The 27,550-nt window shown below is 40.7% G+C and overlaps 1 protein-coding gene across 4 annotated transcripts in view; it reads right to left on the bottom strand.

The window, feature by feature from the left end:
- Positions 1-27,550, bottom strand: part of LOC108718723 (sodium channel protein type 5 subunit alpha) — a 220,458-nt gene that overhangs the window by 109,426 nt on the left and 83,482 nt on the right. For all 4 annotated transcript variants that reach the window (XM_041565779.1, XM_041565781.1, XM_041565780.1 and 1 more), the window contains exons 7-8: positions 23,168-23,404; positions 6,919-6,982 (exon numbers count right to left, since the gene is read on the bottom strand). In XM_041565779.1, the coding sequence (XP_041421713.1) occupies positions 6,919-6,982; positions 23,168-23,404 (301 nt within the window). The remainder of the gene's footprint in view (positions 1-6,918; positions 6,983-23,167; positions 23,405-27,550) is intronic.

Genomic DNA, 27,550 nt, shown 5'->3' with positions numbered 1-27,550 from the left:
CATGTATAGGACCTCAATAAGCCCCTCCACTGTAATCAAATAATATTCATTATACACATTTATACACAGAAATGTTTTCAGTCCCATCTCCTCCTCCTGTGCAAAGTTGGATGGCCCTTTGTTGGTTCCCTTACCATCACCTATGGTCACACAGAATGATTGTGCCCCCCTTAATTCATGGATTTCACTTTCACTTAGTGGTTCTACCTACCATATTACTGGGTTACTATTCTTCCTGTAAAGTCATGGTAAAGTCAAATATCTATCATGTACATAATTTGCTTTGGAATATTCAGGGTCCTCGTCCCTCACATGTCCTTTGTTTTTCAGAAAGTTGGCGGTTTACAATTGCGGTATGAAATAAGTTACTAAAGTACATAATATATTAAATATTTTAATTGGAAAAATAAAGTTTGTGTTGCGTAACTATTAATATGCAAATACTTATTTCCCCGAAAGCTAAGGCTAGCCAGCAGTGTAAGGGTAATCAAAGCCAATAAAAGTTAATTTAGAACATACTACAATAACAAAGATTTACAATTCTGCTGGGAGTCACTGACTGGCTGAATGACATTCAGCTTTAGAATGACCTAGGGAACACTGCTGTGAGAATGTTGGTGCAGTCAGCCAGAAGCCAGAAATGAACAGAATGTTACATATGGTGGGCTTGGCTTTCAGCATTAAAGGTCCACAGTACCTTCCTTTTCCTTTTTGTATTTAATGTTAATAGTGCTACTCCAGCAGATTTCTGCACTGAAATCCATTTCTCAAAAGAGCAAACAGATTTTTTTATATTCAATTTTGAAATCTGACATGGGGCTAGACATTTTGTCGATTTCCCAGCTGCCCCTGGTCATGTGACTTGTGCCTGCACTTCAGGAGAGATATGCTTTCTGGCAGGCTGCTGTTTTTCGTTCTCAATGTAACTGAATGTGTCTCAGTGGGACATGGGTTTTTACTATTGAGTGTTGTTCTTAGATCCACCAGGCAGCTGTTATCTTGTGTTAGGGAGCTGCTATCTGGTTACCTTCCCATTGTTCTTTTGTTTGGCTGCTGGGGGGAAAAGGGAGGGGGTTGATATCAGTCCAACTTGCAGTACAGCAGTAAAGAGTGATTGAAGTTTATCAGAGTACAAGTCACATGACCAGGGGCAGCTGGGAAATTGACAATATGTCTAGCCCCATGTCAGATTTCAAAGTTGAATATAAAAAAATCTGTTTGCTCTTTTGAGAAATGGATTTCAGCGCAGAATTCTGCTGGAGCAGCACTATTAACTGATTCATTTTGAAAAATTTTTTTTTCCCATGACAGTATCCCTTTAAGTTTCTCGAGAGGCATAACATAACTTAAAAGTAACTTAAAATGCAGAGGACTTCAGTTGAACTGAAAAAGCTGCTCGGATGAATAGTTAAACGTCTTCAATGATTACTCAGCAAATCCAGTTGTTTTAGATTTACTTTCACTATGTAACTTAAAAGCTTCTTTATAAGCGTCAAAGGTCCTACTATTGCCAGGCAGAAAAAATGTAGGGCACACTTCTTTATGGCCTAAGATTATGGCCGAAGATTGGCGTTAGGCGACCATTACACAACGGCCACCTGTGTTTTTAATGCATCAGTAAATAGTGGTTTTAATTTACTTCATGGGGAAGTGTGTCCTACATTTTTTTCTTTTTTTTGCTTTGGATCTCTGCATGAATGCGAGAACTCTGAATCCTCTGCAGACTGAAATCCGTCTACTACTAAACTAAGGGAGTAGGGGTGAGTCTGAATTGCCTGTTAAACTACAATTGTGATGCCCCAAGGGTGATGACACATGGGATTTGTTGTCCGTGGTTAAATCTTCACTATCAAGAGTGAAAATGCTTTCCCACTGACAACTTTGTCAATTGAGTTACTTTGGCTTTATGAAGTTGGCCAAAGTTACTTGCAAGGAAACTTCAGGTGATTTCTGAAAATGAAGCAACACGTATTTTGTCCCACCAGCGACTTACATTATTGATGATGGGAAAGCATTTTCAGGAGATCTGTTGCCCGCTGTAGTGGATTTTTACCATGTGCAACATATATCCGGGTATCCCATTGCCTTTATTTTGTGCGAGGACCACAAAAGCCCAGGCCTAGGGCAGCAGGATTCTAGGGGCAGTATGGAGTCAGTGCCCATCTGCACTAGGGACTGGTTGAGAGATTCCAGCAGTGTCAGACTGGGGTATCCGTGGTCCACTGAGGCTGCCAACTGGGGGGCCCCCATCCCAGCTGCACGTGCTGCCCCCCCCCCCACCAAGCGACACCGCCGCTCCCCCTGCACTTCACATACTGGCTGCTTTTTCTTTACTGGGGGACGCTGTGATGGACACTGAAGAAGAGACGGACCTGGGTTAGCAGGGGTCCCATGAGAGCTAGGGCCCACTGGGTTTTTTCCCGGTCTCACGCCACCCCAGTCTGTAAATACCTGGTGGGATGACAATCTGAGCTATTCGTTTTGGGAAGCCGCCCGAAGTTGCCTCACAAGATAACTTCAGGCAACTTCGGAAAATGAAGGGCTCTGAGTGCCATCGCGCATTTCGATTCTAGCCGGCGGGAAGGCAGTTCAGGGAAATCAGTCGCCTCGAAGAAGAGGCGATTTATCGCCTGGCGACTAAATATTTCCGAATCTGAGCATGTGCCTCTGCCCTAAAATCCACATAGACCATACAGATAAATAACTTAAAACCAATTAAGCAAAGGAATACCTCTATAATTATCAAGCAAAGTTCCGCAGCCCCCCTTCGTTGACTGAATGCCTGTACAAAGGCACAATATAGGACTGTGTCAGTAATGCAATTTGCTAAGCCTGCCTCTGCAGGGGCATTTAAGGGTATATAGCGAATAGAGGTACTTTGTAGAAACACAACATGGGACCCATTTAAGGACTAATTTCCAGCGCAGGGTTTCAATTGAAGAGATAGCCATTATTCTCTAAGGTTTAACTACTCTAACAGAAGTTATCTTGCAACTCGACAGATACTGCTGACAGCACCGTTGAAGTAATTTATCTTAATGTCCATTAAGGATTAAGGATAACACATCGTCCTGACTGGTAAGGACTGCGAGATCAAGTCAATGCTACAGGCTGATTGAGCCCAAACATGGCCTGAACAACAAAAAGAACAAAATCAACTCTTATCAAGTATCCATAGGCAAATTGACTTTATTAGGAATTTTAATACTCTACCATTCTATAGAGTAAGAGATCGATGTTGTGTTATTTTCTCTTATTTTGCTTTCCCTATCCGGTGTAGGGTTTTACATGATTATAGTACAGTTATTGGGCCTATTATCCAGAATGCTCAGTTTTCCAGATAGCAGATCTTTCTGTAATTTGGATCTTCAAACCATGCTAAATGGCCAGGTGGTTTTATTTGAGAACTAATCAGCTCCCACCAGCCTATTCCTATCATTTCAGTTGACCTTGATGATGCCTTTAAAGTTATCAGGCTTGGCACCTTCCCACTAGACAGGGAGATCCTATTAGAGCAAAACTGGGAAAACAAAGACCCAGAGAGAGAAGTAGACAGACAGACAGACAAATAGATGGATAGATGCCTAGATAGTGGTGTTCTGCCAAATATTCTGTAGCTCACACATAAGACCCAAAATTATCCCAAATGGCTTTACAGAATTTGAAATAAGGGGTTAATACGGAAGTAAATTCCCCATAATGCATTAAGTATACTTTAAAAGTGATAGTTCTCTGGATTGATTGACACTAATAGTGTCCCAGTCCAAACACATTAGTTTGGTCAATAATGATGGTTCAGCAGATGCTTTGAGCTCTTGCTTTGATTTTTGGAAAGTGAATCCACAATCTTCCTGTAGAAACAATTCCAATAACCAAGCTGGGAAAGCCATTTGTTCCTTTGGCCAGAGAATCCGGAATGCATGTGCCATGTCAAGGGACAGTATAGCCAGTAAATATGCTTTACTTAATAATGCAACCCAAAGAGAATACATGGAGTGGGATTATTCGAGGTTCTACTGTGGGGTGGGTTTAGGGTTAGTCCACACAAGCAGATTCGGGGAGATCTGCGTCTTAGAAGACTAATCGCGTCTTCTTCTGGGCCACAAACTCCCCGAACTGCCTTCGCGTGTCTTCCTGTCCGCTAAAATGAAAAGTTGCCTGCGCTTAAGCACATGCGGTGCTTCATTTTCCAAAGTCGCCAGAAGTTTGCTCGTGAGGCAACTTCGGTCGACTTCGGAAAATGAAGTCATTTATTTAACATAGTCAAATAAAGCTTCACTGTACCTTTTCTCAACCAGTTTTAGCCTAAAATGCCACTGTCTCTTTCTTGCCGCAAGTTGCTGTAGTACCTATCATAGCCCTCATATTGTGTTGCAATGAAGAGAAGGTATGAGGGATAATATGCCATAGGGGGTGGGTAACTAGCCTGCTCTGGAACGTTCTAGTGCAAGAAAAACTTCCTGTGTGTGGTATGGCAGATAACACAAATCAAATCGAGCATACAGTAAGTATTCCCCTGTACTAATCACAATTCAGCAGGAACAGACCCTAAATTTGCTCCTAGTCTCTACAGAGAGATCCCATAAAACTATGGCAGCATAGGTATTCCCTGTACTAAGCACAATTCAGCAGGAACAGTCCCTAAGTTTGCTCATAGTCTGTACAAAGAGATCCCATTAAACTATGGCAGCATAGGTATTCCCTGTACTAAGCACAATTCAGCAGGAACAGCCCCCTAAGTTTGCTCATAGTCCGTACAGAGAGATCCCATAAAACTATGGCAGCATAGGTATTCCCCTGTACTAAGCACAATTCAGCAGGAACAGCCCCCTACGTTTGCTCATAGTCCGTACAGAGAGATCCCATAAAACTATGGCAGCATAGGTATTCCCCTGTACTAAGCACAATTCAGCAGGAACAGCCCCCTACGTTTGCTCATAGTCCGTACAGAGAGATCCCATAAAACTATGGCAGCATAGGTATTCCCCTGTACTAAGCACAATTCAGCAGGAACAGCCCCCTACGTTTGCTCATAGTCCGTACAGAGAGATCCCATAAAACTATGGCAGCATAGGTATTCCACTTATGCCCCTGACGAAGCTGCTTGTCAGCGAAACGCGTAGGGCGGCGTAGGTGGAAGGTGGTGTGAATAGCTCCCACTCTTCCCAACGTAGCTAGGCAGAAAACTTTGCTGGGGGAAGGGTGGAAGGGTGGGAACCAGCACTATTGGGGTAATACTGAGGAATATCCCTATTGAGCAGGTACTGACAATGGGTATTTAAACCTGCTACTAAATATTTTGCACATACCCACCACCTTTCCAACCTACGCTCTGAGTTTTTAATTGTGTGTTATTTTAGGGACATGGTCCCGCACGGCGTAGCATTTTTTCACGCTGTGAGTGTGTATGCTGGTGTGGCCAAATGAGCAATTCTTTTAAAACAGTTTGAATTAAAAGTTATATTTTAACACTTTGTAGCAACCTTGGCTTGAACTGGTTGGCTGGCTGCAGCTGAATTGGAGGGGTGTGTCACTCTCCAGCATTCAGTGTAGCTGTTTTGTGCCTTGTTGTTCATTGAGACTATTACCAACCTGCGGGCTAAAGGCTACATTTAACTTAGTTGGCTCCGACTATCTTTCTGTAAGCATAGGTATTCCCCTGTACTAAGCACAATTCAGCAGGAACAGTCCCCTAAGTTTGCTCATAGTCTGTACAGAGAGATCCCATAAAACTATGGCAGCATAGGTATTCCCCTGTACTAAGCACAATTCAGCAGGAACAGTCCCCTAAGTTTGCTCATAGTCTGTACAGAGAGATCCCATAAAACTATGGCAGCATAGGTATTCCCCTGTACTAAGCACAATTCAGCAGGAACAGTCTGTATAGATCCCATAAAACGATGGCAGCATAGGTATTCCCTGTACTAAGCACAATTCAGCAGGAACAGTCCCTAAGTTTGCTCATAGTCTGTACAGAAAGATCCCATAAAACTATGGCAGCATAGGTATTCCCTGTACTAAGCACAATTCAGCAGGAACAGTCCCTAAGTTTGCTCATAGCCTGTACAGAAAGATCCCATAAAACTATGGCAGCATAGGTATTCCCTGTACTAAGCACAATTCAGCAGGAACAGTCCCTAAGTTTGCTCATAGTCTGTACAGAAAGATCCCATAAAACTATGGCAGCATAGGTATTCCACTGTACTAAGCACAATTCAGCAGGAACAGTCCCTAAGTTTGCTCATAGTCTGTTCAGAGAGATCCCATAAAACTATGGCAGCATAGGTATTCCCCTGTACTAAGCACAATTCAGCAGGAACAGTTCCCTAAGTTTGCTCATAGTCTGTACAGAGAGATCCCATAAACCAATAAACCATAAACCAATAACAGCATAGATATTTCACAAAGTACAATTTATCAAGAATATTTTACGGGTATATTAAGGAATCGTTTGCATGCTGATTACTGAACCCAAATGTATAACTCTGTATTGATCTACAGGGACTATCACCAGCAGACGGGATCACAAGTACACATGATGAATTATTCTAGCCACCCACTCTGCCAATGGGAAGCATTTTGATTTAATTGGAAAATAAAAGATTTCAGTCTTCCCTAAAACTCTTAAAATAGACAAATGTAAATAGGACTGTACATGTAAGCAAATTGGCCCTACTAATTGCGTATTAATTAACATCCTGGAGTTCTCCCTTTCACTGAGTGACGCTGTAATTACACGCTGTTCCCTTACACGGCAAGCATGCATCATTTTAAATCCTGAAAGCTTTTATTTCCTTTCTAATTAACTTGAAAATCGCAGCAAAGGGCTAGCACATCAAATGCACTCTCCTCACTCACTCTTCCCAGTTACGTTATAGTATAGTACTGTATAGAAGAGAGCAAAAACACAGGGCTTACCCGGCATCACTGCTGTTCCCACACAGTAAGGCATCCTTGGCACCGTCCTTGTGGTAGATGTTTGCTAAAAATAAAAGAAATTTAAAGGTTACTATACATATACAAACTTTCCAACAAGTGCTGCTTTCCTGCCCAAAAAAGTTTTGAAGAGAAAGGGGGGTATATTTATCAAAGAGCGAAGTTAGAGATCACCAAGGTCGACTAGAGTGAAATTCCACCCTCTCTGTTCATTTCTATGGGATTTCTAAAAGAGTATTTATTAATGGGTGAAAGTGAAAGTTCACCATTGGAGAGTGATGATATTTCAATCTAGTGGACTGTGGCGATCTCTAACTTCACTTTTTTGATAAATATACCCCAGGGAAGAATCTGGGTGGATTTGGGGCATGTCTGTGTATGTTAATGACTGGTTTTGGCTCATGGAAGTCTTTTTTGGACAGGTGTACCACAAAAAAACCCCATAAACGCAATGGGGTATATTTATCAAGGAGTGACGTTAGAGATCACCACGGTCCTCTGGAGTGAAATTCCACCACTCTCTGTTCATTTCTATGGGATTTTTAAATTATTATTTTAGGGATGCACTGAATCCAGGATTCGGTTCAGGATTCAACCAGGATTTGGCCTTTTTCAGCAGGATTTGGATTCGGACGAATCCTTCTGCCCGGTCGTACCAAATCCGAATCATAATTTGCATATGCAAATTAGGGACAGGAAAGGAAATCCCGTGACTTTTTGTCACAAAACAAGGAAGTTAAAAATGTTTTCCCTTCCCACCCCTAATTTGCAAATACAAATTAGGATTCTGATTCGGTTCGGTATGCGGCCAAATCTTTCGCAGAGGATTCGGGGGTTCGGCCGAATCCAAAATAGTGGATTCGGTGAATCCCTAAATTATTTAGTAATGGGTGAAAGTGAAAGTTCCCCCTTTGATACATTTTTTCTGTAAAAATCCCATAAAGAAATGAATGGAGAGTGACAGAATTTCAGTCTAGATGATTTTTATGGGATTTTTTCTGTAAAAATCCCATAAAGAAATGAATTTCAGTCTAGTGGACTGTGGTGATCTCTAACTTCACTGTTTGATAAATATACCCCAACGTATATTTAAAAAAAATAATTGTGCAGTTTGTAAAAAGCTCATTGACTTTAATGATAGGGATGCACTGAATACAGGATTCGGTTTGGGATTTGGGCCTTTTCAGCAGGATTCAGATTCGCCCGGATCCTTCTGTCTAGCCGAACCGAATCCGAATCCTAATTTGCATATGCAAATTAAGGGCGGGGAGAGAAATTGCGTGACTTTTTGTCACAAAACAAGGAAATAAAAAATGTTTTCCCCTTCCCACCCCTAATTTGCATATGCATTTGCATATGAAAATTAGGATTTGGGTTCGGTATAAAATTGTGGATTCAGTGCATCCCTATTTAATGATCAGATCTACCAATATGGGGTCAATATGGGGTCATGCCAAAAGATTGAATCTTCCCATATGAGTTGAACATGATGGTTCAACTGTCATATGGGGACAACATGCATGCTTGCCTGTCATACCAAATGCTAGAATCTACTCATATGGGATCAACATGGTGGTTCGGCTGTCATGTCAGATGGTAGAATCTACCCAAATGGGGTCAACATGCATGTTCAACTGTCACATCAAATGGTAGAGTTATGTTGGTTCAACATCGAGGTTCAGCTGTCATGTCATATGGTCGTATCTACCAATATAAGGTCAATATACTTTTTCTATTGTTAAGTCAGATGATCAAATCCACCCATATCTGGGCTCAACATGGTGATTCAACCATCATATGAAATTATAGAACTAATACTACTCAACATGCTTGTTCAGAAGTCATGTCAAATAATCAAATCTACCCTTCTGGGTCAACATATTTGTTCAGCTTTCATGTCAAATGACTCAATCTACCCGCACAGGGTCCAACATGCTTATTGGGAAGTCATGTCAGATGATCAAATCTACCCAAATGTACGGTCAACGTGCTTCTTTAGCTAAAAATCCTGCAGCTGATTCTTTACGTTTTCCAACCGGTATAAATCTTGCCAAATCCAAATACTATGAAACAGCGCTTCTCAATGAAGTTCAGGAGAAGACAGCAAGAAAAATAAAAATTTTCAAAATATAGTGTAATGTATTTTTTACCAGTTTTTTCAATACCAACTTTTTGTAAAAACACTCAATCTCACGTGAAACCCACTCCTTCAGCAGCGGACTAAGGCAAAAACTCTTTTTTACCAATTAACCTTTAGTAATCCAATACCAGGGGAAGGTGGGTACTAAAAAACATTTAAATGGCTGTGTGCTTTTGAATTAATTATCTGATCGATTTTATTCTGACTCTGCTCCATGTTTACTTGGGAAGATGTACTTCATATAGTGTAAGAAAACCTTGATATACTTCTTTAGCTGGCACGGCAAATGATCTAATCTACTCTAAATCAAAATGCTTGTTGTTAGTGATGGGCGAATAAATTCGATGAAATTCGATGAAAAATCCGTTGCGTCAAAAAAATGTGGGCGTTCGTCAGAATAATTGGGTGCATTGAAAATTGTTGTGCGTTAAAATTATTCGGACACCCATTGGGTTTAATGCATTTGTATAAAATTGGTGCGCGTATTATGGCGGCCGCAGAAATTGACGCGCATCAAAATAGTTTTGATGCCCATTGACTTAAATGCGTTTCGTGAATTTCACGGGAAATCCGCAAATTTTTCAGCGAAGTGAAACAGGACAAATTCGCCCATCACTTCTTGTTGTCATCTGAAAGGATCAAATCTACTCATATGGGTCAACATAGTCCTGTTAACCAATATGACCCAGACAGTGTTAAGCTGTAGAGAGACCGCTCTGTTGTATGTGTTGGCTAAAGGGATCCTGTCATCGGAAAACATGTTTTTTTTCAAAATGAATCAGTTAATATTGCTACTCCTGCAGAATTCTGCACTGAAATCCATTTCTCAAAAGAGCAAACAGATTTTTTTATATTTAATTTTGAAATCTGACATGCGGCTAGAAATTTTGTCAATTTCCCAGCTGCCCCAAGTCATGTGACTTGTGCCTGCACTTTAGGAGAGAAATGCTTTCTGGCAGGCTGCTGTTTTTCCTTCTCAATGTAACTGAATGTGTCTCAGTGAGACATAGGTTTTTACTATTGAAGGTGTCCTTAGATCTGTTTATCTTGTGTTAGGGAGCTGTTATCTGGTTACCTTCCCATTGTTCTTTTGTTTGGCTGCTGGGGGGAAAGGGAGGGGGGGATATCACTCCAACTTGCAGTACAGCAGTAAAGAGTGATTGAAGTTTATCAGAGCACAAGTCACATGACTTGGGGCAGCCGGGAAATTGACAATATGTCTAGCCCCATGTCAGATTTCAAAATTGAATATAAAAAAATCAGTTTTCTCTTTTGAGAAATGGATTTCAGTGCGGAATTCTGCTGGAGCAGGACTATTAACTGATTCATTTTGAAAATAATTTTTTTCCCATGACAGTATCCCTTTAAGGAGCTTTAGTTAACGCACTAATTTTACAGGTTTACAGGCAGCTGTTTTGCTTTCCCCTTTTTTATGTTGCATTTCATTAGGTACGAGCAACCAGTTACCCGGCTTTTAGCAAGTTGAGTGAAAATGTTGCAGCAGTGACGGATTCCAGCGAAGAGTTTGTCTGACTACTGAGTAACACTGTATATTTATATATATATTTTACACAATTACATTTGTGTGATTCCCTGGAAAACAAACATGAGCCTGAAGCCATGACTCATATGGAGCTTTTAAAGCATGGGCACATTGTACTGATTAAGTCTAATTCTCTCATAATGTAGGGGATTGTTCCTGGCAGAACAGAAGTGTAGGCCCTACAGAGAACGAAGAGCGTGCATACGGTTGCCATGAATATAACAATCTTCGGTAGGAGCTCGGAGCCTCCTTGTTTTGCATAATTGCACTTATGGATGTAGATGTGAGATGCCATTATTTCAATCAAATCATAATCCTTGAAACAGAGAAGATTTTTGAAGGGGGATCAAGGAAGGGAGGCTGCCCCCCTTCTGAGTGCAGCAATGTTAGACATGGGGAAAGCAGGCAACTTCCACTGTTCTGGGGATGCAGCTTTGAGATGGTCCATCTGCACAATGAAGTGGCCAAATGGGGGAGTAACTGTATGTATTGTAAGGGAGGATGGTATTTTAGGACATACAGGTATGGGATCTGTTATCCAGAAAGTTCCGAATTACAGAAAGACATTCGTTTAGAAACGGATCCGCACACACTCCAGATTATGCAGTCGGGGAATGGACCCCTTTTATTATGCCACCAATCAAATCAATGTTTCAGGGGGGGGAACACCCTCCCTTCATTATGGCTGAAGGGAGTGTGTTCCCCCGAAATGTTGATTTGTTTGGTGGCATAATAAAAGAGGTCCATGAAGGGAGGGTGTCCCCACAGAATGGTTGATTTGTTTGGTGGCATAATAAAAGGGGTCCATTCCCCGACTGCATAATCTGGAGTGTGTGCAGATCCGTTTCTAAACGAATGTGTTGCTAAGGGGCCAACCGAGGACCAACTCCACCATTGCAGTGTTGGTGAATTACAGGTGTGCGGTAGAGAAATGACATTGCATCCGAATTACAGAAAGGCCATCTCCCATAGACTCCATTTTATCCAAATAATCCAATTTTTTTTAAATGATTTCCTTTTTCTCTGTAATAATAAAACATTACCTTGTACGCGATCCAAATTAAGATATATAAATGAATCCATACTGGAAGCAGAACCAGCCCATTTGGTTTATTTAATGTTTCCATGATTTTCTAGAAGACTTAAGGTTTGAAGATCCAAATTAAGGAAAGATCGGTTATCCAGAATACCCCAGGTCCCGATCATTCTGGATAACAGGTCCCATACCTGTTTTTTTTTAGTTATAAGTGAACGGCAATAACACCCAGGTTGTGCTAATGTCCAACGTATGGTAACATGGGTGTGAAGCTCTCCACCTGTTCTGACTTCTCTCCCCTGACTTCTCTTGATACTTGACTGTTCCCAGGTTACCCTACATGGATAATCACTAGCCACAGCTACTGGTGCCCATTGCCTGAGCATCAATGTCCCATTTGCTTAGAAAGGTAAATAAAGACCTGTGTGAGGGAGATAAGGGAACAGGTGTTTGATAAGGATGCACTGCTGCACTCAGGAACCATTTCCCTCATGTACAGTTTGAAATGAAAGGCTAAAATACTGACGCACAAAGATGATGCCAAGACAAATATACATATGTATATATACTGGTAAATCCAAACAGAAAGCCTGGCTGCTGAACAGCAATGCATTAAGGAGAAGATTAACCTTCAGTATTGACTAGGCAACAGGCTGCACCCAAGGGTGTTACTCTAGAGACGGCAGATCCAGACACTGCCCAGAAACTACTTTGGGCCTGGAAGGAATACTGACTGACAAGCAATGTCCATATAAGTGGACAAAACAGATCTTTAGTAAGATTATGGGGGTGAGGGACACTCTAAAAATATTTCTGCTAATGCTGCTCTGTACAATGAAAATTTAGAGGACTGTTCCTGCTGAATTGTGCTTAGTACAGGCAACATTTTTCGCTGTTTTACGAATTTTTGCAGGAAATTCGCAAAACGGGATAAATTCGCCCTTCACTAATGATGAGGAGTTTATACATTCATATCTAGAGGCCCTTTTACGTAAATTGCATCCCGAAGGCCGGTTGTTAGTAGGCAACATGGGCTCCTCTATGGGGATCACCCCTACACCCACAAATAAAGGGTTGCTGAAGCAACTGGGTGTTAGTATGTTGACAGCATGGCCGACTATCAGTGTGCAGTGCCCAGAACGTTATCTGGGGTGCAGGAATTTTCTGACTGAGAGAGATCAGCAGTCGCATGGGACAGATAATGGAAGCCACAGATATTTCTGCTTATTGCTTTCTCTATCCCTGTATAGAGCAGGGAGAGCTGAATCTGTTTTTCCTCCAGCCCTACTAATCAGCGGCCTCTGTATCTGAGTCTGGCGTCACACGTGGGTGAAGTGCATGAACGGATGTCAAGAGTCAATAGAATACATCATGTACCACTGCCCGCCGAGCTGGTGTTTTTTACAGTGTCAAATTTTTTACTTTCTCTGGGCAAAGAGGATGGGATTTCTAATATTGTAAAGGTACTCTGTCATGGTTTTTAGGATGTAGTTTTTATTTCTAAATGACACTGTTTACACTGCAAATAATTCACTCTACAATATAAAATGTCATTCCTGAACCAGCAAGTATATTTTTTTAGTTGTAATATTGGTGTGTAGGTGCATCTCAGGTCATTTTGCCTGGTCATGTGCTTTCAGAAAGAGCCAGCACTTTAGGATGAAACTGCTTTCTGACAGGCTGTTGTTTTTCCTACTCAATGTAACTGAATGTGTCACAGTGGGACCTGGATTTTACCATTGAGTGCTGTTTTTAGATCTACCAGGCAGCTGTTATCTTGTGTTAGGGAGCTGCTATCTGGTTACCTTCCCATTGTTCTGTTGTTAGGCTACTGATGATATCACTCCAGCTTGCAGTACAGCAGTAAAGAGTGACCGAAGTTTTTTCAGAGCATGAGTCACATGACTGGGGGCAGCTGGGAAACTGACAATATGTCTAGCTTAATGTCAGATTTCAAAATTAAATATACAAAAAATCTGTATGCCATTTTGAGAAACGGATTAAATATGGGTGAATAAATTAGCCTGGAGCAAATTCGCTGCGAATTTCCACGTTTCACAGCTGGCTAATACATTCGCAAAACTCTTGTGAGAATTCGCCGGCAGCAAAATATTCACATCCGAAAAGTTGATTGTGTCAAAATCGCCGTGCATCAACACTATTGGGACTTAAACGACAGCGTCAAAATTGGTGCGGGCATCAATTTTCAAGTTTCACAAATTATTTGCGAATGTTCAGTCGTTTTCACAAAATTCACAAAACGCCATTTGTGAAACATTCACAGTTTCTCAGGAAAGTTGCGACTTTTCCGGCGAATCGAAATGGGACAGATTCGCCCATCACTAGTGCAGAATTCTGCTGGTGCAGCACTATTAACTGATGCGTTTTGAATAAAAAAAAAAAAAAATTCCCATGAAAGTATCCCTTTAAGTGAAAGCAGGACCAATTTCAGTGTAGGGATGAAAGGCCATTGCATTAAATTATCAGCATTAAGAGAGGCCCCACGGCAGAAAATGATAAAGGTACGTGGACCAAACTACCTAGTGGTGTAAATCTTGGGGTTTAAATGCACCAAGATCCATCTGCTCATACATAGGTCATCAGTGCAAAAGTTAGGGCTCAGTTACTGAGGCTGTGGGGCCCAGTAAATTCTACGTATAACACTTTGTAGATCCCTAGTAAAAGAGACATTATATTGTTAGGTACTTTCAATATAGGAACCAAGAATTTTCAGACCTGCTGTTGGGGATGCTGGGAATTGTAAGTTAACACAGCTACAGGATACTGATACTGATGGGCGAATTTATTCACCAGGCATGGAGTCGCAGAGAATTTCCAGATTTCGTCGTCTGCGAATGTTTTCGCGAAACTGCCGTGAAAATTCACAGTGGCAAAACTTGCTGCAACAAAAAAATTGTCGCTCGTTGAGATATTAGCATGTCAAAATTATTCGGACGTCCATTGACTTTGATGAATCTGGACAAAAGAGTTGCTCGTGTAAAAATTGTCGTGCATCAAGATTATTTTGACACCTGTTGACTTCAATGCATTTCTCAAGTTTTTTACTCAAATTTATTTTGGCGTTTTGCAAATTTTTTGGCAAAACAGACAGATTCACCCATCACTACTGCAGGGTTGCAGCTTGCACAACCCTTAGTTTAAAGGAGAACTAAACCCTAAAAACTAATATAGCTAAAAATGCCATCTATTATATACTGAACTTATTGCACAAGGCTAAAGTTTCAGCTTTTCAATAGCAGCAATGATCCAGGACTTCAAACTTGTCACAGGGGGTCACCATCTTGGAAAGTGTCTGTGACACTCACAGGCTCAGTGGGCTCTGATTGGCTGTTGAGAAGCTAAGCTTAGGGCTCGTCACTAATTATCCAGCAGAAAATGAGCTTCCCTGGCTGTAATATAAGCTGATGCTACAGGTTTGCTGATTATTAAATTCTGATGCTAATTGCACTGGTTTCTGTGCTGCCATGTAGTAATTATCTGTATTAATTACTAATCAGCCTTATATTGTGACATTTCTATTCTATGTGTACTGTATATTGTGAGTGGCTCCCTAAGCTCAGTAAGTGACAGCAGCACAGAGCATGTGCAGTGAATCAGCAGAAAAGAAGATGGGGAGCTACTGGGGCATCTTTGGAGACACAGATCTTTACTGCTAAAGGGCTGTGGTTGCCTTGGGCTGGTACAGAAGCACAAAACATAATGTACAACATTAATAGCAACTTCTTTAGTTAAGCTTTAGTTCCCCTTTAATTTTCTACCATGAGCGGGTGCTTCGGGGTTTATGCATAGGCAGGAGTCTATACATGTGTAAATATATGTTTCATCTCATCTGATCACCAATGGGGCTGATTCAATCCTTACACCCTTGGCCAATTACTGGATCACACAGATGAACCTCACAAAAATTATTTAGCTAAAGTTACATATTTAAAGCTGTATGGAGTCATATTTTAAAATATTTTTCCTTTTAAAAAATAAAAAGAGCCAGATTTTGCCAGGAATTGCAAAATCTACAGGGGCGGGTAGAAAAAGTACCAGTATACCAGTGCTGGTTCCTGATTTTGGCACAGAATAGGTTAAAACGCTGCCTCCAATCCCAATCTAACGCATGGACGTGCTTGTGAGCAGCACTCGAGCTATTAAGGGCATATTAAACCTCCCATGTTGAATCTCAACAGGTTTTTCCAAGAACTAAAGAGATGTTAGTGGCCCGCAAGGACTATTCAATGGAGCATTGTGCCTTATCCAACACAGCAGCTGCTTCCAGGTTAAAGGGAAAGGCTATAAACGACACGGGCTGAGGATTTACAGTGCTATGCAAGGAATGGTTCAGGATAACCCTTATCTTGCCTGTCCAACTCCCAAGGAAGCAAGATTTCAGCACAGTGAGAATAAAGGGGTTCTGTCAGCAGATACACTTATCCTTTATGGGCTGCCTTTTCTACAAGCACAGGAGTGTCATGACTTTAGCAGGAAAATCAGTAAATAAACAAGAGATATATAATATATTCTTTACATTTTTGTTTATATTCTATTTATATTCTATTTAAAAAATATTAGTCCATAACAATAGATTTCATTAATGGGATTGTTCACCTTTAAATGAACTTTTAGTATGATGTGCAATTGGTTTTCATTTTGTATTATTTGTGGGTTTTTGAGTTATTTAGCTTTTTATTCAGCAGCTCTCCAGTTTGCAGTTTCAGCAGTCTGGTTGCTAGGCTCCAAATTACCCTAGCAACCATGCACTGATTTGAATAAGAGACTGGAATATGAATAGGAGAGACTTGAAAAGAAAAATATTTAATATTAACATTAAATAAACCCAATAGGCTGGTTTTGCCTCCAATAAGGATTAATTATATCTTAGTTGGGATCAAGTTCAAGCTACTGTTTTATTATTACACACAAAAAAAGGAAATCATTTTTACAAATTGGAATCTTTTGGAAAAAATTGAGTTTTATATATATATATATATATATATATATATATATATATATATATATATATATATATATACATAGACATCCAAAGAAAAGGACGGCACTCCAATACTAGGAATAAAAATTTATTCCAAACACATACAAGGATCCAACGCCCTACGCGTTTCGGGAATCACAGGTACAGGTATGGGACCTGATATCCAGAATGCTCTGGACCTGGGGTTTTCTGAATGGGTCTTTCTGTACTTTGTATCTTCATACCTTAAGTCTACTAGAAAACCATGAAAACATTAAATAATGGTTTTTCCAATAACTATGATTTTTCCAATTATATATTAGTTGAGATCAAGTGCAAGCTAATGTTTTTTTATTACAGAGAAAAAGGAAATAATTTTTTAAAATTTGGATTACGGGTTTCCGGATAGCGGATCCCATACATCAGTGGTCCCCAACCAGTAGCTCGCGAGCAACATGTTGCTCACCAACCCCTTGGATGTTGCTCCCAGTGGCCTCAAAGCAGGTGCTTATTTTTGAATTCCAGGCTTGGAGGCAAGTTTTGGTTGTATAAAAACCATATGTACTGCCAAACAGAGCCTCCTGTAGGCTACCAGTGCATATAGGGGCTACCAAACAGCCAATCAAAGCTCTTATTTGACATCCTCATGGATTTTTTCATGCTTGTGTTGCTCTCCAACTCTTTTTACATTTAAATGTGGCTCACGAGTAAAAAAGGTTGGGGACCCCTGCCATACATGTATAAATATTTCTATAATACAGTATGTTTACATTATAGAAATTTTACAATTAATACAATTAATCATACTATCAAATAGTGTCATGACAAAGAAATAGACAAAATAGACAGAAATAGTAGAAAGAACCAAGAGCCTTGTTTTGCCATGTATTAGCTACTTTTAACTTGAGTAAATAATTTGCATTTTTTAAAGCAAACACTGCCTAATACATTCTATGGTTATGCAGATATTTGCACTCCCTTCGAGAGCTCACAGACCCATGTCTGAGGTGCTTAGTGAGGGGCTGGGAGCAAAATGCAAAAAATTACAGTTCGGGTGGGATTTTTACACTTTACACCCTGTCCGATTCGTTATAAATAACATCTTTAGCATTCAGCCAATCTAAATCCTTGAAAAAGTGCTGGGCATCAAAACACAATTTTATACTTTAGGGCAAGCGATCTAATAATTATTATTGCAAACCTTATATTTATGCCTCTGGAAAGCACTTTCCATCAAATCATTGCAAATTGGTACAATCAGAAAAACTCAGCTCAGTCATCAGTCTCATCACCTTGTATTACCTGCTTTTTTCGAGCCATTAAAACAAGTGCTGAGATATAAAAAATGTATTTTTTTTTATGACTACAGCCATATTCCTGTTTATTAAGGGCACACCGAAAGCCATAGTGCATATATATCAGTATTATATCTATAGCAAAGGCCACATTGAGATCACAGGGTCCTGGAACTATAGTCAGCAATAGGCTTTACACACATACAAATTCCCAGCAGGGTCTGTAATGAGGTTTTCTTTATAATCCTAGATATAAGGTCATTAGACCAGAGAATGCTGACTGGTCACATGCAGAGAAACCATCCTATTTGATGAAATGCAAGACTGGCACGCACTGGGATCTCAATGGTTTATGAGTTATGAGATGTGTGCACCCTCTGCTTAATTCTAGCTCAGCACATATAACTGGGCTTGTCAGAGAGCAGAGACAGTCTATCATGTGAGACATACTGGGCAAAATATTGCAAACACAGAGTAAAATACAGTCTTCAGGGGCTTAAAGAGATACTGTCGCAGGAAAACGTTTTTTTTTCCAAAACACACCAGTTAATGGTGCTGATCCAGCAGAATTCTGCACTGAAATCCTTTTTTTAAAGAGAGTAAACAGATTTTTTTATATTTAATTATGAAATTTGTCATCGGGCTAGACATGTTGTTAGTTTCCCAGGAGCCCTCGGGTCATGTGACCTATCAACAAAACAATTGGCAGCTACGTGACACCTCTGCTGAAGGATTTGTTTGCATTGCTAAAATTTCTCCCTAGAGAGTCCTAGGGAGCATGACCCTAGTCATGGTATACTACAATGGGAAGGGAAGAAACAATGGCTGTCTCAAAACAGTTCCATCCTGAAGCGCTGGCTCCTTCTCAAAGCTCAGGATCAGGCACAATGCACAGCTTAAAAAAATACATTTGTTGGTTCAAGAATAAAATTTTAAATAGTAGAGTGAATTATTTGCAATGTAGACGGTATAATTTAGAAATAAAAAGTAGGCAATAAGAATCATGACAGAATCCCTTAAAGAGACGTACTGGACACTGGGATATTCATGGTGATGTCAGTGTTTCCCCAGTGGGACTTTTCCAGAAAAAGACAATTTACAGGATTTAAACAATGAAATTAAATAAATGTAAAAGGTCAGTATGAACCATCAAATGAATTGTGAACTTGGAGTGATCTTATAACAGAACAATGGTCTACATCAGGGCTGTTCAAGGAAAAGTCCCTTAGAGATTTTTATGGCCCTAAGGGTTCCACTGACCTATATGATACTGTCATTTCCTAATAATCGGGCCCATAAACAAATAGTATAATAAATAACCGGCCCTACTGTATGGAAACAGTTGGACCCCACTGGTCTAGCTGTTCAAAAGATACACAATTAGGTCATAAATGTTCTGCTTTGAAAGTCAGATCAATATTTTGAACACAAGCAGAACAAGAAAGGAAGATAAAATACCGACAATGTAGCTAAATGACAGTAATTCTTAACCAAGGTACAATGGGTTTTTATGATGTCGTTTTTATTTCTAAATTACACTGTTTACACTGCAAACTGATTGTGTCTCAGTGGGACCTGGATTTTACTATTGGCGTTTTGTTTCAGGCAGAAGGCAGGGGGAAGGCAGATTGTGGAGATTGTCGCCCCGCTGAAGAGGCGATTAGTTACCAGGCGACGAATCTGCCCGTGTGCTTGAACCTTGAGTGTTGTTCTTAGATCTACCAGGCAGCTGTTATCTTGTGTTAGGGAGCTTCTATCTGGTTACCTTCCCATTGTTCTGTTGTTAGGCTGCTGGGGGGAGAAAGGAGGGGGCAGGCGTGGATTTGTGGCGAGGCCACAAAAGCCCGGGCCTAGGGCGACAAAGTTTTAGAGGCAGCATGCCGCCCAACCACATTAGGAACACATTGTTCCTGTGCCATTCCTGTGCTGCGTTCGTGTAGGGGGTGAGCGCAGACCGCGGGCGCCAGGACCGCAAAGCCTCGGATGGTGAGCAATAGGACCACGCGGCCTTGGGGCGCCACGGACGCAAATCTGGGAGGGGGGATATCAATCCAACTTGCAGTACAGCAGTAAAAAGTGACTGAAGTCACACGTGACTGCGGGCAGCTGGGAAACTAACAATATGTCTAGCCCCATGTCAGATTTCAAAATTAAATATAAAAAAATCTGTTTGCTCCTTTGAGAAATGGATTTCAGTGCAGAATTCTGCTGGGGCAGCACTATTAACTGATGCGTTTTGAAAAAAACATGTTTTTTTCCCATGACAGTATCCCTTTAAAAACAAAGCTACCTAGATTCTTGTCTGTTGTCCTGGTTATAGCCTGAGCAAGAATTTTGTTTACCGTCATCTCTAGGTCATTCATCTCCGTTACTATAACTATTATCTAAACTTGACACTATAAGCCTTTCACCCTATATCCTAAGGGCTTCTGTCTAAAGGTTCAAGGAGTTCAAGGAGTTGTTCACCTTTCAGTATAATGTAGAGAGTGATATTAACATCCATCACGTTCAACCATTTAAAGGAATTGCTCAGTATAAATTATGATACAATTTGCAATTTGTTTTCCTTTTTTTATGATTCGTGGTTTTTGAGTTGTTTAGCTTTTTATTCAGCAGCTCTCCAGTTTTCAGCAATCTGGTTTCTAGAGGCCTGAATAGAAAGATGAGCAACAAAAAGTAGCAATAACAATAGACGTGTAGCCTTACAGAGCATTTGTTTTTGGGCTCAGTGAAAGCTGGAAAGAGTCAGAAGAAGAAGGCAAATCGTTATAAAACTATAAAAAAAGAAATAATGAAGACCAATTGAAAAGTTACTTAGAACAGACCATTCTATAACCTACTAAAAATTAACTGAAAGGTGAACCACCCCTTTCAGTTTGCAACATGCTAACATCAATGTCCCATAAAGGTGAGGCCTCTGGGCTCTAGAACAATGTGCCCAACCTATGCCACTGGGGACTCAACTTCTAATAAAGGGCAAATAAAACTAACATTGTGAAGTCATCATTAAATTGCCTTGCCAAATCCAACCCATTCACCTAAATCTGTAAAGATCTACTCTACATTACAATGGAAAACAGAGATGCATATAAGGTATTAATAAATAATGAACTGTGGTATAGGCCCAATGGCTAAAGGTTGTATGGGATTCTCATTGTAACTATATGCTCTCTCACATTCTGTACTTTATCTCCAGTGTACCTTTAAATATTCCAGGATGTGTAATTAAGGTAAAGCTAAGTCTAGCAGAGCAGCGAGGATATGATTGCAGTATCTGATCTAACACCTTTTCCAGTAATAGAGAACTCATCTGGAATCTTTGCCCTCTATTATCCTTCTTGTGAAGCAATCACTGCCGGAACATGCAAACTTGCCTTGAACAAGACAAGACTCAGGCACCAGTGCAGTTCACAATAAAAACCAATCAGAGATGAAACATAAAGGGCTAAATCAGACCTATGCAGGAATTCTTCGAGCTTCTGTTCTAAAGCCTATTGTGTTTAGACATGTATCTGAAGGGCCGTGCAAGTTCGTTCCCGCTTAAGGACATCATCTCTCACAAATAAAATTAAACAGTTAAACAGAATTATTTAATTGTTTAAGATTAGGAATGTGGTTGGTGCCTATTTGAGGGCAGCGTCCTGACTTCCAGGATTGAAAGTGTGAGGGGCTATAAAAGGCATAAATACTCAGGAATTTGTTATATACAAGTATAGGATCCATTATGCAGAAACCCATTATCCAGAATGCTCCGCACAGACTTCACTATAATAAAATAATCCAATTTTTTTTTTTAATGATTTTCTTTTTCTCTGTAATAATAAAACAGTAGCTTGTACTTGATCCCAACTAAGATATAATTAATCCTTATTAGAAGCAAAACCAGCTTATTGGGTTTATTTAATGTTTACATGATTTTCTAGTGGACTTAAGGCATGAAGATCCATTATCTGGAAAAACCCAGGATCCAAGCATTCTGGATAATAGGTCCCATATCTGTTTTACATGGATTTCAATATTGTAACCGTTCCTGAAAGGGGAACTATCACAAAAACTTAAATTTAATATAAGCTTCAGCATATTGATATGACGTTTTCTAAATATAATCTATTAAAAATTCTGTACTGTTTCTGAAATAAAGTTTATGTTTCTGAAATATGTTTATCTTCACTATCCCTCTCTCAGCATCGTTTTTTCTTTATTCTCTCTTCATGCAGGAGTTGGCTGTCAGACAGTTACATCCAATATATCTTATAGGGGGGCTCCTTTTGCCTAGAAGATGTATTAGAGCTCACTCTATTAAAATCCCCAGACATCATGTCTCTCTACATGCAGGATTTGTGCAAAAGGCAGTTATTTTGTTACATTTTGTTTGTACTGGAATCACTTATTTGAGTGAGCTCTAATACATCTGCTAGGAAAGAAAGCCCGTCCTATAAGATATATTGGATCTAACTGTCAATGAATATTTGACACCAAACTTCTGCATGAAGACAGAATAGAGAGAAACAGATGCCGAGACAGGGATAGTGAACATAAACTTAATTATTTCAGAAACAATGCAGAATTTATAATTGATTGTATTTAGAAAGATTTTTATCTAAGTATATGATGAAGCTTATATTCAATTTTCATTTTCTTCCCTTTAAAGTAGAAGGAAACCCCCTGGGCACAAAATATCCCTCCCCCCTGTTGCCCCCCCTCTCTCCTCCATCCTGGCCTACCTGTCCCCCCGGGGCAAATGCCCCTAACTTGTTACTCACCCCGTCCAGTCCACGGAGTTCACAGGCGCCATCTTCTCCCAAGCAGTCTTCTTCCTGCTTTGACCGGCGTTTTTGGCGCATGCGCAGTAGGAGCATTTTACCGGTACGGATCTACTGCGCATACACCAAAAGTCACAAAGTGAAATCAGAAAACTTCGTGACTTTTGGCGGATGCGCAGTAGATCCGTACCGGTAAAATGCTCCTACTGCGCATGCGCCAAAAACGCCGGTCAAAGCAGGAAGAAGACTGCTTGGGAGAAGATGGCGCCTGTGAACTCCGTGGACAGGACCTGCGCAGAGGGGTGAGTAACAAGTTAGGGGCATTTGCCCGGCGGGACAGGTAGGCCAGGAGGAAGGGAGGCAACACAGCTTTTCTTTCTACATTATTGAACATTTTTAATGGAAACACAATTAAATCCATGAAATGAGGGCTCGCAATATGTAAACCCTCAAAAAATTAAATCTTCCCTTACCAGGGTCGGTGATGAAATCTTCATATGATGACCACATTGATTCGTTACTCCAGTCCAGCAACCCCATCTGGGTCGCATTGAAATAATCCAGATCTCTCACACACTTTTGTTTCAAGTGACCCATAAACAGCTGTAGCCCTATCAGGGCGAAGACACTCAGGCAGAAAACCGTGAGGATCATCACATCCGCAAGTTTCCGTACTGACTGAATAAGGGCACCTACAATGGTCTTCAGACCTGGAAAAGGGAAGATCAAGCATTAAGGTTCAAGCATGGCAACAACTCAACAAGTCCAGTCCAGTTATTTTTTAGATAAATATGGTTAAAAAGAGAGATTTGTTCCTCTGTATCATGTGTTGGGTAATAAAGGTGTTTTATAGCATTAACATTTATGCAAAGGCTCCCAACAATGTCTAACTAAAGAAGTTAAGGTGGCCAAACACTATCGTTTGGCTAGGTCACCAAATAAGCGGATCAAATCGCCTCTTCTTCAGGCGTCTAATCTCCCCGAACTGCCTCCCCATCGGCTAGAATCTCGGAAGTCGCCTGAAGTTTCCTCATCAGGGCGACTAAATCTCCCTGAATCTTCTCGTCTGTCTCTGCCCTTGTTGTCTATGGACAATTTAAAGGTGATTCAACATAGAAGGATAATGGCTCTCTATTTGATCATTCTTGAAAAATTCTTGCCTGTGTATGAGCCTAAAAACAATCAGTAACTGCCCTTGTTATCTGCCCAATCACCAGAACTTCACTGTGCAGCTATTGATTACTGTGCCAATGACAATCTGCATTATGTTCAAACATTTTGAAGGCCAATTACTAGCGTTAGTCAGTAACATAGGAAAACGTTTGTTTACTGGTTAGAGGCTGCAATGGCGTTCTGGCAGCCGCATTTCAAGGAATGATACTATCCACTTAAGAAAATATTGATATTTTTATTATTTTTTTTAAACAAATCCGATATTTCCTCTTTTATCCTACATTAAATATTCAGTGGGCATTTGCTACAGTAAATCATAAGGAGACGGTAGTTCTTTCTATGTTTGCAGTGCATAAAAAAATATCATTGGCCTTGACATAAATAATGGCAGAAGAAGCCAATCCACTTGAACAAGTTATTGAGTTTGTGAGTGGCAATTAACATTGAGGTGTCAGTCCTTTACAACGTTCCACAAGGCCTTGAGTTCATGCAGGTTATAGTGCATTGGGGGTCATTTATAAGTGCTCTTACCACTATATAACTATTTCTCAGCAGTGCGGCATTTATTGATGGGACAGACCTGAGCCAAACAGGCTTTCTTTGAACCAAAAATCAGTTTGGAAAATGCTGCTGCCATCCTATAGTAGTACTTATCTGTTATCTACTGTGTATCCTGTGCTTGAATGGCTGCCCCCATGGCTACACAGCAGCTTGTTTATATAAACTATAGTAGTACTTATCTGTTATCTACTGTGTATCCTGTGCTTGAATGGCTGCCCCCATGGCTACACAGCAGCTTGTTTATATAAACTATAGTAGTACTTATCTGTTATCTACTGTGTATCCTGTGCTTGAATGGCTGCCCCCCATGGCTACACAGCAGCTTGTTTATATAAACTATAGTAGTACTTATCTGTTATCTACTGTGTATCCTGTGCTTGAATGGCTGCCCCCCATGGCTACACAGCAGCTTGTTTATATAAACTATAGTAGTACTTATCTGTTATCTACTGTGTATCCTGTGCTTGAATGGCTGCCCCCATGGCTACACAGCAGCTTGTTTATATAAACTATAGTAGAGTTTCTGATGCAAACACACCAGTTGTACCAGTGCAGTGCAACAGTACATTATATTTTCATTACTTTAAAACACTTGCATTGTTTTGTGTTACTGTTCTTTTAAATGCGATCTGTCAGTCACTGTCCCTTCCTAGAGAGTATTGTCCTCTGCTGCTACTACAGACACCATCTCTCCCTACTATACCTGCTATCCCACAGTCACACTCCCTTCCCAGAGACTATTATCCACTGTTACTATAGGCACCATCTCTCCCTACTATACCTGCTATCCCACAGTCACACTCCCTTCCCAGAGACTATTATCCACTGTTACTATAGACACCATCTCTCCCTACTATACCTGCTATCCCACAGTCACATTCCCTTCCCAGAGACTATTATCCACTGTTACTATAGGCACCATCTCTCCCTACTATACCTGCTATCCCACAGTAACACTCCCTTCCCAGAGACTATTATCCACTGTTACTATAGACACCATCTCTCCCTACTATACCTGCTATCCCACAGTCACACTCCCTTCCCAGAGACTATTATCCACTGTTACTATAGACACCATCTCTCCCTACTATACCTGCTATCCCACAGTCACATTCCCTTCCCATAGACTATTATCCACTGTTACTATAGGCACCATCTCTCCCTACTATACCTGCTATCCCACAGTAACACTCCCTTCCCAGAGACTATTATCCACTGTTACTATAGACACCATCTCTCCCTACTATACCTGCTATCCCACAGTCACTTCCCTTCCCAGAGACTATTATCCACTGTTACTATAGGCACCATCTCTCCCTACTATACCTGCTATCCACAGTCACACTCCCTTCCCAGAGACTATTATCCCACTGTTACTATAGGCACCATCTCCCCTACTATAACCTGCTATCCACAGTCACACTCTCTTCCCAGAGACTAATATCCACTGTTACTATAGGCACCATCTCTCCCTACTATACCTGCTATCCCAGTCACACACCTTGACTATTATCCACTGTACTATAGGCACAATCTCTCCCACTATAACCTGCTATCCCACAGTCACACTCCCTTCCCATAAAGACTATTATCCCACCTGTTACTATACACCATCTCTCCTACTTATACTGCTATCCCACATCACACTCCCTTCTCCACAGACTACTATACTATCACTGTTACCCCACATCTCCCTACTATATCTGCCCTATTCCACAGCAGACTACAGCCACTACCCTCCTACGAACATCGACCGTTCGCGGTCCGCCGAATGTTCGCGAACGTTGCGCAACGTTCGCCAATTTGGGTTCGCCTTAGCTGGCGCTTTTTTTTTGCCATTTCTCCCCCAGACCAGCAGATACATGGCAGCCAATCAGGAAGCTCTCCCTCCTGGACCACCCCCACACCCCCTGGACCACTCCCCTTCCATATATAAACTGAAGCCCTGCAGCGTTTTTTTCATTCTGCCTGTGTGTGCTTGGAAGAGCTAGTGTAGGGAGAGAGCTGTTAGTGATTTGAGGGACAGTTGATAGTAACTTTGCTGGCTAGTAATCTACTTGATACTGCTCTGTATTGTAGGGACAGAAGTCTGCAGGGATTTGAGGGACATTTTAGGTTAGGTAGCTGTGCTGGCTAGTAATGCCACCTAGCTGTGTGAGCTTGTTCACATTCTGTCTAAATAATAACATTAATAATTCCGTGTCCGTAAACACCACCTGAGTGACGTTTTTCAAGCAGCAATAATATATTCCGTATCCACCACTACTGTATACGTTGACCTTGCAGGCATTGTTTGCCCAGTCTTTAACCAAGTGCCACCTAGCTGTGTGAGCTTTTTCACATTCCGTGTCCACAAACACCACCTGAGTGACGTAGTGTGATTTCTGCCCTTTACAGCACAAAACGCAGCGCTGTGTCAACAATGTATTTTTCAGATACATTTTTGCCCTTGATCCCCCTCTGGCATGCCACTGTCCAGGTCGTTGCACCCTTTAAACAACTTTAAAATCATTTTTCTGGCCAGAAATGTCTTTTCTAGCTTTTAAAATTCGCCTTCCCATTGAAGTCTATGGGGTCCGCAACGTTCGCGAACCGTTCGCATTTTTGTCCGGACGTTCGCGAACATGTTCGCGAACATTTTTTCCGACGTTCGCTACATCCCTACCTACTATACCTGCTAAACCACATCCAAAGTCTCTTCCCAGAGACTATTACTGTTACAATCAGATAAATCAATACATTAGTCTTCATATTTTCTCAGTTTCTATTGATTCTTGATGACTGTTCTTTCATTTATATACCCTGCTTTAAGGTCTTGACGTACTGCATATTGTATTACATAAATGCATGTCATTGTATGTTCCTGAGTCATTAGTTTGTTCTCTGAGACAAGACGTTCAGTAAGTTCCAGCTACATAAAAATAGTACAGAATGGTTCTCTCAGATGGCGTAAAAGAATCGTTTAGAGACATTACCGCAATCTGGCTACATTGATGCGCACTGTCTGGTAGTTAAATTATTTTTCTGTTTTTAAATGTAAACTTCCAAAATGGGACATTTTCACTACCATGGGTGACAAAACATCCCTTGTTTCTTTCTCACTGGCTAAAACGCCAATGGCT

This window comes from Xenopus laevis, chromosome 6L (genome assembly GCF_017654675.1).
Source record: "Xenopus laevis strain J_2021 chromosome 6L, Xenopus_laevis_v10.1, whole genome shotgun sequence".
Classification (NCBI taxonomy): Eukaryota; Metazoa; Chordata; class Amphibia; order Anura; family Pipidae; genus Xenopus; species Xenopus laevis.
Note: the sequence above shows the minus strand (reverse complement) of the source record. Positions and strands in the feature narration are given on the sequence as shown.